Consider the following 12,070-nt stretch of genomic DNA (forward strand, 5'->3'; position numbering starts at 1 on the left):
ATAATTCAGGGGGGATTTTGGGGTTTTTTTGGGATGGTCCTGGGGCGATTTTGGGGTGAATTTGGGGGATTTTGGGGTTTTTTTGGGATGTTTCTGGGGCGATTTTGGAGGGATTTTGGGGTTTTTTTAGGATAATTCAGGGGGGATTTTGGGGTTTTTTTGTGATAATTTGGGGGATTTTGGGTTTTTTTTTTTGGGATGGTTTGGGGGGATTTTTGGGGGTGAATTTGGGGGATTTCGAGGGTTTTTTTGGGATGTTTCTGGGGCGATTTTGGAGGGATTTTGGGGTTTTTTTAGGATAATTTGGGGGGATTTTGGGTTTTTTTTGGGATGTTTCTGAGGGGATTTTGGGGTGAATTTTGGGGATTTTGGGGGTTTTTTTGGGATGTTTCTGGGGGGATTTTGGGGGAGATTTTGGGTTTTTTTAGGATAATTTGGGGGGATTTTCTGGGTTTTTTTAGGGGAATTTTGGGGTTTTTTTAGGATAATTCAGGGGGGATTTTGGGATTTTTTTGGGATGGTCCTGGGGGAATTTTGGGGTGAATTTGGGGGATTTTTGGGGGTGAATTTGGGGGATTTCGAGGGGTTTTTTTGGGATGTTTCTGGGGCGATTTTGGAGGGATTTTGGGGTTTTTTTAGGATAATTTGGGGGGATTTTGGGTTTTTTTTGGGATAATTTGGGGGGATTTTGGGATGGTCCTGGGGAGATTTTGGGGTGAATTTGGGGGATTTTGGGGGTTTTTTTTGGGATGTTTCTGAGGGGATTTTGGGGTGAATTTCGGGGATTTTGGGTTTTTTTGGGATGTTTCTGGGGGGATTTTGGTTTTTTTTAGGATAATTTGGGGGGATTTTGGTTTTTTTTTTTGGATAATTTGGGGGGATTTTGGGGTTTTTTTTGGGATGTTTCTGAGGGGATTTTGGGGTGAATTTCGGGGATTTTGGGTTTTTTTTGGGATGTTTCTGAGGGGATTTTGGGGTGGATTTTGGGGGGTTTTTTTAGGATAATTTGGGGGGATTTTCTGGTTTTTTTAGGGTAATTTTGGGTTTTTTTTAGGATAATTCAGGGGGGATTTTGGTTTTTTTTTGGGATGGTTTGGGGGGATTTTGGGGTGAATTTGGGGGATTTTGGGGTTTTTTTTGGGATGTTTCTGGGGCGATTTTGGGGGAGATTTTGGGGTTTTTTTGGGATAATTTGGGGGGATTTTGGGGGTTTTTTTGGGATGGTCCTGGGGAGATTTTGGGGTGAATTTGGGGGATTTTGGGGTTTTTTTGGGATGTTTCTGGGGCGATTTTGGAGGGATTTTGGGTTTTTTTTAGGATAATTTGGGGGGATTTTGGTTTTTTTTTTTGGATAATTTGGGGGGATTTTGGGGTTTTTTTGGGATAATTTGGGGGGATTTTGGGGGTTTTTTTGGGATGGTCCTGGGGGAATTTTGGGGTGAATTTCGGGGATTTTGGGGGTTTTTTTGGGATGTTTCTGGGGGGATTTTGGGGGAGATTTTGGGTTTTTTTAGGATAATTTGGGGGGATTTTGTGGTTTTTTTAGGGGAATTTTGGGTTTTTTTTAGGATAATTCAAGGAGGATTTTGGGGTTTTTTTGGGATGATCCTGGGGGGACTTTTTTCGGGAGAATTTGGGGGATTTTTGGGGAGAATTTGGGGGATTTTTGGGGTGAATTTGGGGGATTTCGAGGGTTTTTTTTGGGATGTTTCTGGGGCGATTTTGGAGGGATTTTGGGGTTTTTTTAGGATAATTTGGGGGGATTTTGGGTTTTTTAGGATAATTCAGGGGGGATTTTGGGGTTTTTTTAGGATAATTTGGGGTTTTTTTTTGGGATAATTTGGGGGGATTTGGGGGTTTTTTTGGGATGGTCCTGGGGGAGTTTTGGGGTGAATTTGGGGGATTTTGGGGTTTTTTTTGGGATGTTTCTGGGGGGATTTTGGGGGAGATTTTGGGTTTTTTTAGGATAATTTGGGGGGATTTTCTGGGTTTTTTTAGGGGAATTTTGGGGTTTTTTTAGGATCATTCAAGGGGGATTTTGGGGTTTTTTTGGGATGGTCCTGGGGGGATTTTTGGGGTGAATTTGGGGGATTTTGGGGGCTTTAGGGGTTTCTCTGGGGTGGTTTTTGGGGAGATTTTGGGTTTTTTTAGGATAATTTGGGGGGAATTTTGGGGTTTTTTTTTTGGGATGGTTTGGGGGGATTTTGGGGAGAATTTGGGGGATTTTTGGGGTGAATTTGGGGGGATTTCAAGGGGTTTTTGGGATGTTTCTGGGGGGATTTTTGGGGGGATTTTGGGGTTTTTTAGGATAATTTGGGAGGATTTTCTGGGTCTTTTAGGGGAATTTTGGGGTTTTTTTAGGATAATTCAGGGGGGATTTTGGGTTTTTTTTGGGATGGTTTGGGGGGATTTTTGGGGTGAATTTGGGGAATTTCAAGGGGTTTTTTTGGGATGTTTCTGGGGCGATTTTGGGGGGGGATTTTGGGTTTTTTTAGGATAATTTGGGGGGAATTTTCTGTTTTTTTAGGGGGATTTTCGGGGTTTTTTTTGGGATGGTCCTGGGGAGATTTTGGGGTGAATTTCGGGGATTTTGGGGTTTTTTTTGGGATGTTTCTGAGGGGATTTTGGGGTGGATTTTGGGGTTTTTTTTGGGATGGTCCTGGGGAGATTTTGGGGTGAATTTGGGGGATTTTGGGGTTTTTTTGGGATGTTTCTGGGGGGATTTTGGGGGGGGATTCTGGTTTTTTTTAGGATAATTTGGGGGGATTTTCTGTTTTTTTTAGGGGAATTTTGGGGTTTTTTTAGGATCATTCAAGGGGGATTTTGGGGTTTTTTTGGGATGGTCCTGGGGGGATTTTTGGGGTGAATTTGGGGGATTTTGGGGGCTTTAGGGGTTTCTCTGGGGTGGTTTTTGGGGAGATTTTGGGTTTTTTTAGGATAATTTGGGGGGAATTTTGGGGTTTTTTTTTTGGGATGGTTTGGGGGGATTTTGGGGAGAATTTGGGGGATTTTTGGGGTGAATTTGGGGGATTTTGGGGGCTTTGGGAGGGTTTTGGGGTGACCCCCCATCCCGTGTCCCCCCAGGTGCGTGGCGGGCGGTGCTGGAGCGGGTGCAGGAGGCGCGAGCCAACGCCCACCTGAGGCACCTGAGCTTCGCAGGTGAGACCCCAAAAAACCCCAAAATCACCCCAAAAAACGAAAATCATTGAAAATCATCCCAAAAAAACCCCAAACATTGAAAATCACCCCAAAAAAACAGAAATCATTGAAAATCAACCCCAAAAAATATCAAAATCATTGAAAATCACCCCAAAATCACCCCAAAATCACCCCAAAATCCTTGAAAATCACCCCAAAATCGCCCCCAAAAAGCAAAAAATCACTGAAAATCACCCCAAAACCCCCAAAATCCCTGAAAATCACCTCAAAAACCCCAAAATCCTTGAAAATCACCCCAAAATCGCCCCCAAAAAGCAAAAAATTACTGAAAATCACCCCAAAACCCCCAAAATCCCTGAAAATCACCTCAAAAACCCCAAAATCCTTGAAAATCACCCCAAAATCACCCAAAAAGCCAGAAATCACTGAAAATCACCCCCCAAAACCCCCAAAATCGTTGAAAATCACCCCAAAATCACCACAAAAAACAAAAAACCATTCAAAATCACCCCAAAAAAACCCAAACTTTGAAAATCACCCCAAAATCACCACAAAAAACCAAAAAAACCATTCATAATCACCCCAAAAAAACCCAAACATTGAAAATCACCCCAAAATCACCAGAAAAAAACCAAAACCATTGAAAATCACCCCCAAATCAGCCCAAAATCCTTGAAAATCACCCCCCAAAAAGCCAAAAATCGCTGAAAATCACCCCAAAAAAACCCCAAATCATCGAAAATCACCCCAAAATCACCATAACGCCACAAAATCACCCCAAAAAAACCCCAAATCACCCCAAAAATCCCAAAATTGCCCCTAAATTCATTTGGAAGCCCCCAGACCCATTTCAAAGGCCCCAAACCGCCTTCGACCCCCCCATTTCAAAGCCCCCAGCCCCATTTTAAACCTCCCCAGTTCCCATTCGAAGCCCCCAGACCCTCTCAGGGCCCCATTTTGAAGCCCCCAAACCCCATTTGAAGCCCCCAGACCCATTTTAAACCTCCCCAAATCCCATTTGGAGCCCCCAGACCCTCTCAAGGCCCCATTTGGAAGCCCCCAGACCCCATTTCCAAGCTCCCAGACCCCATTTCAAAGCCCCCAAACCCTCTTTAACCCCCATTCTGAAGCCCCCAGCCCCATTCCAGAGCCCCCAAACCCCCTCTAACCCCCATTTGAAGACCCCAGGCCCCCTCTAACCCCTATTTTGAAGCCCCCAGACCCATTTCAAAGCCCCCAGCCCCATTTGAAGCCCCCAGCCCCATTTCAAAGCCCCCAACCCCCCTTTGAACCCCATTTTGGAGCCCCCAGACCCCCTCTAACCCCCATTTTGCAGCCCCCAGACCCCCCTTAAACCCCACCAAACCCCATTGGGAAGCCCCCAGCCCCATTTCAAGGCCCCCAGCCCCATTTGGAAGCCTCCAGACCCTCTTTAACCCCCATTTCAAAGCCCCCAGCCCCATTTTAAACCTCCCCAAATCCCATTTGGAGCCCCCAGACCCTCTCAAGGCCCCATTTTGAAGTCCCCAGCCCCATTTCGAAGGCCCCAAAACCCCCTCTAACCCCCATTTGACGCCCCCAGACCCCCTTTAAACCCCACCAAACCCCGTTTTGAAGCCCCCAGCCCCATTTTGAAACCCCCAAACCCTCTTTAACCCCCATTTCGAAGCCCCCAGCCCCATTTTAAACCTCCCCAAATCCCATTTGGAGCCCCCAGACCCTCTCAAGGCCCCATTTTGAAGTCCCCAGCCCCATTCCGAAGGCCCCAAACCTCCTCTAACCCCCATTTGACGCCCCCAGACCCCCTTTAAACCCCACCAAACCCCGTTTTGAAGACCCCAGGCCCCCTCTAACCCCAATTTTGAAGCCCCCAGCCCCATTTCAAAGCCCCCAGACCCATTTGGAAGCTCTCAGACTTCCTCTAACCCCCATTTTGAAGCCTCCAGACCCCATTTCGAAGCCCCCAGCCCCATTCCGAAGCCCCCAAACCCCCTCTAACCCCCATTTTGCAGCCCCCAGACCCCCTTTAAACCCCACCAAACCCCATTTGGAAGTCCCCAGCCCCATTCGGAAGCCCCCAGCCCCATTTCAAAGCCCCCATGCCCCATTTCAAAGCCTTCAAACCCCCTTTAAACTCCATTCTGGAGCCCCCAGCCCCATTTCGAAGCCCCCAAACCCCCTCTAACCCCCATTTTGCAGCCCCCAGACCCCCCTTAAACCCCACCAAACCCCATTCGGAAGCCCCCAGCCCCGTTTCAAAGCTCCCATGCCCCATTTCAAAGCCTTCAAACCCCCTTTAAACTCCATTTTGGAGCCCCCAGACCCCATTTCGAAGCCCCTAGCCCCATTTTGAAGCCCCCGAACCCCCTCTCACCCCCATTGGGAAGCCCCCAGCCCCATTTCCTGCGCTCCGCAGGGATGAGCGGGCTGCGGCTGCTGGGCATCCACCACGACGCCGTGGTTTTCCTGCTGGAGCAGCTGCCGGGCGCCGGGAGCTGCTCCCGGTACCGGTTCCGGTACCACCCCCCCCGCAGGGACCCCCCCCCACGCGCCCCCACCCCGCAACCCCTCGGGATGCGCCCGCGCCGAGCTCTACCTGAGGTGAGCTGGGACAAACTGGGAGGGGACTGGGGGGGACTGGGAGGGACTGGGAGGGACTGGGAGGGGATTGGGAGGAACTGGGGCAAACTGGGAGGGGACTGGGGGGGACTGGGAGAGGGTTTGGGGGGACTGGGAGGGACTGGGAGGGGATTGGGAGGAACTGGGGCAAACTGGGAGGGGATTGGGAAGACCTGGGGGGATCTGGGGGGGACTGGAAGGGGATTTTGGGGGGCTGGAAGGGGACTGGGGGGGACTGGAAGGGGATTTTGGGGGGCTGGAAGGGGATTTAGGGAGACTGGGAGGGGATTTAGGGGAACTGGGAGGAACTGGGAGGGACTGGAAGGGGATTTAGGGAGACTGGTAGGGACTGGGAGGGACTGGGAGTTACTGGGAAGGGGTTTGGGGGGGACTGGGAGGGGATTTGGGTGGACTGGGAGGCACTGGGCCATACTGGGAGGAACTGGGAGGGACTGGAATGGGATTTGGGGGGGCTGGAAGGGGATTTAGGGAGATTGGGAGGGGATTTAGGGAGACTGGGAAGGACTGGGAGTTACTGGGAAGGAGTTTGGGGGGGACTGGGAGGGGATTGGGTGGGACTGGGAGTTACTGGGAAGGGGTTAGTGGGGGTTGGGGTAGGAACTGGGATTGAGTTGAGGGAATTTGGGTGGACTGGGAGGCACTGGGCCATACTGGGAGGCACGGGGCCATACTCTGATGGGACTGGGGAGGCACTGGGCCATACTGGGAGCTGCTGGGAGGCACTGGGCCATACTGGGATGGGATTAGGAGAGCACTGGGCCATACTGGGAGGCACTGGGCCATACTGGGAGGCACTGGGCCATACTGGGAGGCACTGGGAGGCACTGGGCCATACTGGGAGGGCATTGGGGAAGCACTGGGCCATACTGGAAGGCACTGGGAGGGCTCCAAGCCCCTCCCCAGAGCCCCTTTAGTGCCACCCTTAGGGGTGGGGACACTTGGGGGTCCCCTGGGGGTTTGGGGGGTGTCCCTGTGGATGGGGGAGGGGTCACCCCTGGGTGGGGGTCCCCTCTGAGGCCTCCCCTCCCCCGCAGGAAGTGCACCTTCGACATGTTCAGCTTCCTGGCGTCCCAGCACCGCGCCCTCCCCCAGGGACCCCCGCCCCGCGAGGAGGAGGAGGATGAGGTGCAGCTCAAGCCCACCCGGTGAGGCCTCACCCACCCCACAGGATTTTAGGGAATTGCTCCCCCAAAACCCCCTCAGGGACCCCCCAAAATTCTTTATCCCCCACACTGGAGTCTATGGGGTAGACCTGGTGTCTGTCCCATTGACCTCTATGAGGGTAGACCTGGTGTCTGTCCCATAGAACTCTATGGAGGTAGACCTGGTGTCTGTCCCATTGACCTCTATGAGGGTAGACCTGGTGTCTGTCCCATTGACCTCTATGAGGGTAGACCTGGTGTCTGTCCCATTGACCTCTATGAGGGTAGACCTGGTGTCTGTCCCATTGACCTCTATGAGGGTAGACCTGGTGTCCATCCCATAGAACTCTATGGAGGTAGACCTGGTGTCCTTCCCATAGAGGTCAATAGGGGTAGACCTGGTAGACCTGGCATCCCTTAATAGACCTCTATGGGGGTAGACCTGGTGTCCTTTAATAGACTTCTATGGGGGTAGACCTGGTGTTCCATAGAATTTTATGGGGGTAGACCTGGTGTCTGTCCCATAGATTTCCAAGGGGGTAGACCTGGTGTCCATTCTTACCTGGGGGTGCTTTTGGGGTCCCCATGAGGGATTTTTGGGGTGTTTCTTGGAATTTTGGGATATCCCCAATTTTGATGGGAAGATTTTGGGGTTTTTTTTTGATTCGGGGGGAGGGGGTTGGGGATTTTATGATGGTTTCTCTGGGGATTTTATAGGGGGTGGTTTTGGGATTTTGGGGCTGTTTTGGGACTTGGGGAGCTTCTTTAGGGATTTTGGGGGGTGGTTTTGGGGTTTTTCGGGATTTGGGATTTCTCGGGGGAGGTTTCGGGGGTCCCCCCAGTTTTGGGGACCCCCCCCTGACACCCCCCCAGCCGCGCCACCAGCCTGGAGCTGCCCATGGCCATGCGCTTCCGGCACCTCAAGAGAACGGCCAAGGAGGCGGTGGGCGTCTACCGGTGAGTGCGGGCACCCGCGGGCACCTGGGCACACCTGGGGACACACCTGGAGGGCACCTGGGCACACCTGGGGGCACCTGGGGACTCACCTGGAGGGTACCTGGGCGCACCTGGGGGCACCTGGGGACTCACCTGGAGGGCACCTGGGCACACCTGGGGGCACCTGGGCACACCTGGAGGGCACCTGGGCACACCTCGGGACACACCTGGGGGCACCTGGGCACACCTGGGGACACAGCTGGAGGGCACCTGGGCACACCTGGGGGCATCTGGGGACACACCTGGAGGGCACCTGGGGGCACCTGGGGACACAGCTGGAGGACACCTGGGGACACTTGGGGGCACCTGGGCACACCTTAGCACATCTGGGGACACACCTGGAGGGCACCTGGGGGCACCTGGGGACACACCTGGGGGCACCTGGGCACACCTGCGGGCACACCTGGGGGCATCTAGGGACAGCTGGGGGCACCTGGAGGCACCTGGGCATACAACTGGGGGCACCTGGGGGCACCTAGGAACACACCTGGAGGACACCTGGGCACACCTGGGGACACCTGCAGGCACCTGGGGACACCTGCGGGCACCTATGGACACACCTGGAGGGCACTTGGGGGCACCTGGGCACACCTTAGCACGTCTGGGGGCATCTGGGCACACCTGGGGGCACCTGGGGGCACCTGGGGACATAGCTGGAGGGCACCTGGGCACACCTGAGCACACCTGGGGGCACCTGGGCACACCTGAAGGCACCTGAGCACATCTGGGGGCACCTGGGCGCACCTGGGGACACAGCTGGAGGACACCTGGGCACACCTGGGGGCACTTGGGGACACACCTGGGGGCACCTGGGGACTCCTGGGGACAGCTGAAGGCACCTAGGGACACTTCGGGGGCATTTGGGGACACCCGGGGGGTACCTGGGGGAGATCTGGGGACACCTGGGCACAGCCAGGGTGGATTTTGAGCAGAATTTTGGGGTTTTTAATGGGGATTTTTGGGGTTCCCCGGATTTGGGGGTGACCCTGACCCCCCTCAGCTCAACCATCCACGGGCAGGGGGGAATTTTGGGGTTCCTGGGGTGGTTTTGGGGTTCTTGGGATGGTTTTTTCAGTGAAATTCAGTGAGTTTTTGCAGGGTTGTGGCTTTTCTGGTTGGACTTTCGGGGAAATTTTTGGGATTTTTGGGGTTCCCCGGATTTGGGGGTGACCCTGACCCCCCCTTGAGCTCAACCATCCACGGGCAGGGGGGAACTTGGGGAATTTTGGGGTTCCTGGGGTGATTTTTGCGGGGTTTTTACATTCCTGGGTGGATTTGGGGGGGGATTTTTGCTTTTCTGGTTGGATTTTTGGGGGGATTTTGGAATTTTTGGTGTTCCCTGGATTTTGGGGTGACCCTGACCCCCCTGAGCTCAACCATCCACGGGCAGGGGGGAATTTTGGGGTTCCTGGGGTGATTTTTTTTGGTGAATTTTGGGGTTCCTGGATGGATTTTTTGCAGGGTTTTTACATTCCTGGGTTGATTTTTGGGGGGATTTTGGGATTTTTGGGGGGATTTTTGGGATTTTTGGGGTTCCCCGGATTTGGGGGTGACCCTGACCCCCCCCGCCCCCCCCAATTCCAGCTCGGCCATCCACGGGCGGGGCCTGTTCTGCAAGAGGAACATCGAGGCCGGGGAGATGGTGATAGAATATTCCGGAATCGTCGTGCGCTCCGTGCTCACCGACAAGCGGGAGAAGTTCTACGACAGCAAGGTGGGCACCCTTGGCCACACCCCCAACCCTTGACCACGCCCCAGCCCTTGACCACACCCCAACCCTTGACCACGCCCCAACCCCTGATGGTGACCCCAACCCTTGATGGTGACCCCGGCTCTTGATGGTGACCCCGGCTCTTGATGGTGACCCCAACTCTTGATCATGCCCCAACTCTTGATGGTGACCCCAACCCCTGATGGTGACCCCAACCCCTGATGTTGACCCCAACCCCTGATGGTGACCCCGGCTCTTGATGGTCACCCCAACTCTTGACCATGACCCCAACCCTTGACCACGCCCCAACCCTTGATGGTGACCCCGGCTCTTGATGGTGACCCCAACTCTTGATCATGCCCCAACTCTTGATGGTGACCACAACCCTTGATGGTGACCCCAACCCTTGACCATGACCCAACCCTTGACTGTCCCCAACCCTTGATTGTCCCCAACCCTTGACGGTCCCCAATCCTTGACTGTCCCCAACCCTTGACTGTCCCCAACCCTTGATGGTGACCCCAACGCTTGACCATGACCCAACCCTTGACCATGACCCAACCCTTGACCATGACCCCAATCCTTGACTGTCCCCAACCCTTGACCATGACCCAACCCTTGACCATGACCCCAACCCTTGACCACGCCCCAACCCTTGACCATGATCCCAACCCTGATGTCCCCAACCCTTGACCACGCCCCCAACCCTTGACTCTCCCCAACCTTTGACTGTCCCCAACCCTTGACCATGACCCAGCCCTTGATCATGACCCAACCCTTGACCACACCCCCAACCCTTGATGGTGACCCCAACCCTTGACCACACCCCCAACCCTTGATGGTGACCCCAACCCTTGACCATGACCCAAGCCTTGACCACGCCCCAACCCCTGATGGTGACCCCAACCCTTGATGGTGACCCCAACTCTTGACTTTCCCAACCCTTGACCACGCCCCAACGCTTGACCACACCCCAACCCTTGATGGTGACCCCAACTCTTGATGATGACCCCAACCCTTGACCACGCCCCAACCCCTGATGGTCACCCCAACCCCTGATGGTCACCCCAACACTTGACCATGACCCCAACCCTTGACCATGATCCAACCCTTGATCATGACCCAACCCTTGACTGTCCCCAACCCTTGACCATGACCCCAACCCTTGACTGTCCCCAACCCTTGACCATGACCCCAACCCTTGACTGTCCCCAACCCTTGATCATGACCCCAACCCTTGACTCTCCCCAACCCGTGACTGTCCCCAACCCTTGACCATGACCCCAACCCTTGACCATGACCCCAACCCTTGACTGACCCCAACCCTTGACCATGACCCAACCCTTGACTGTCCCCAACCCTTGACCATGACCCCAACCCTTGACCATGACCCAACCCTTGACTGTCCCCAACCCTTGACCATGACCCAACCCTTGACTGTCCCCAACCCTTGACCATGACCCCAACCCTTGACTGTCCCCAACCCTTGATCATGACCCAACCCTTGACTCTCCCCAACCCTTGACCATGACCCAACCCTTGACCATGACCCCAACCCATGACTGTCCCCAATCCTTGATCGTGACCCCAACCCTTGACCATGACCCAACCCTTGACTGTCCCCAACCCTTGACTGTCCCCAACCCTTGACTCTCCCCAACCCTTGACTGTCCCCAACCCTTGACCATGACGCCAACCCTTGACCATGATCCCAATCCTTGATCGTGACCCCAACCCTTGACCACACCCCAACCCTTGATGGTGACCCCAACCCTTGACCACGCCCCCAACCCTCTGTCACCTCCCCGCCCCGCCGACCCCGTCGCCGTCCCCGCAGGGCATCGGCTGCTACATGTTCCGCATCGACGAGGCCGAGGTGGTGGACGCCACCATGCACGGCAGCGCCGCGCGCTTCATCAACCACTCGTGCGAGCCCAACTGCTACTCGCGCGTCATCCACGTGGAGGGCCACAAGCGCATCGTCATCTTCGCGCTGCGCCGCATCCTGCGCGGCGAGGAGCTCACCTACGACTACAAGTTCCCCATCGAGGAGCCGGCGGCCAAGCTGCCCTGCAACTGCGGCGCCCGGCGCTGCCGGCGCTTCCTCAACTGAGCCGGGGAGGGTCTCCGGGGGGTCCCCGGGGTGTTCTGGGGGGGGCCGGGATGGAGGTGTGGGAGGATGGAGAGGTTCTGGAGGCGGTTGGAGGCGATTGGGAGTTTCCGGGGGTGTTCTGGAGAAGGTTGTGGAGGTGTTGTGGTCAACCAAGAATCATGGTGGTCAATCAAGAGCCATAGGGGTCAACTAAGGGTTGTGGAGGTAAACCAAGAGTCCTGGAGGTCAACCAAGAATCATGGGGGTCAATGAGGAGCCATAGGGGTCAACCAAGAATCATGGAGGTCAACCAGGAGCCATAGAGGTCAA

The 12,070-nt window shown here is 54.5% G+C and overlaps 1 protein-coding gene across 2 annotated transcripts; it reads left to right on the plus strand.

Annotated features, from left to right (window-relative positions):
• The first annotated feature begins 3,040 nt into the window (after window positions 1-3,040).
• On the plus strand, window positions 3,041-11,919 carry LOC119696790 (histone-lysine N-methyltransferase 2B-like). 2 transcript variants are annotated; one of them, XM_038126635.1, is made up of 6 exons: window positions 3,041-3,159; window positions 5,576-5,760; window positions 6,834-6,944; window positions 7,815-7,898; window positions 9,522-9,651; window positions 11,486-11,919. In XM_038126635.1, the coding sequence occupies exons 3-6, from the start codon at window positions 6,850-6,852 to the stop codon at window positions 11,759-11,761; spliced, it is 585 nt and encodes a 194-aa protein (XP_037982563.1). In that variant the 5' UTR covers window positions 3,041-3,159; window positions 5,576-5,760; window positions 6,834-6,849; the 3' UTR covers window positions 11,762-11,919. The 2 variants fall into 2 exon arrangements, with proteins under 2 accessions (XP_037982563.1, XP_037982564.1); XM_038126636.1 differs by having other exon boundaries at window positions 7,827-7,898.
• Window positions 11,920-12,070: the final 151 nt, after the last annotated feature.

This window comes from Motacilla alba, unplaced genomic scaffold (genome assembly GCF_015832195.1).
Source record: "Motacilla alba alba isolate MOTALB_02 unplaced genomic scaffold, Motacilla_alba_V1.0_pri HiC_scaffold_35, whole genome shotgun sequence".
NCBI lineage: Eukaryota > Metazoa > Chordata > Aves > Passeriformes > Motacillidae > Motacilla > Motacilla alba.

Coding starts and splice junctions, on each gene's coding strand:
- LOC119696790 (XM_038126635.1), top strand. CDS start 6,850: ATGTTCAGCTTCCTGGCGTCCCAGCACCGCGCCCTCCCCCAGGGACCC. Junction 7,899..9,521: donor GAGGCGGTGGGCGTCTACCG/GTGAGTGCGGGC, acceptor CCCCAATTCCAG/CTCGGCCATCCACGGGCGGG. Junction 9,652..11,485: donor AGAAGTTCTACGACAGCAAG/GTGGGCACCCTT, acceptor CCGTCCCCGCAG/GGCATCGGCTGCTACATGTT.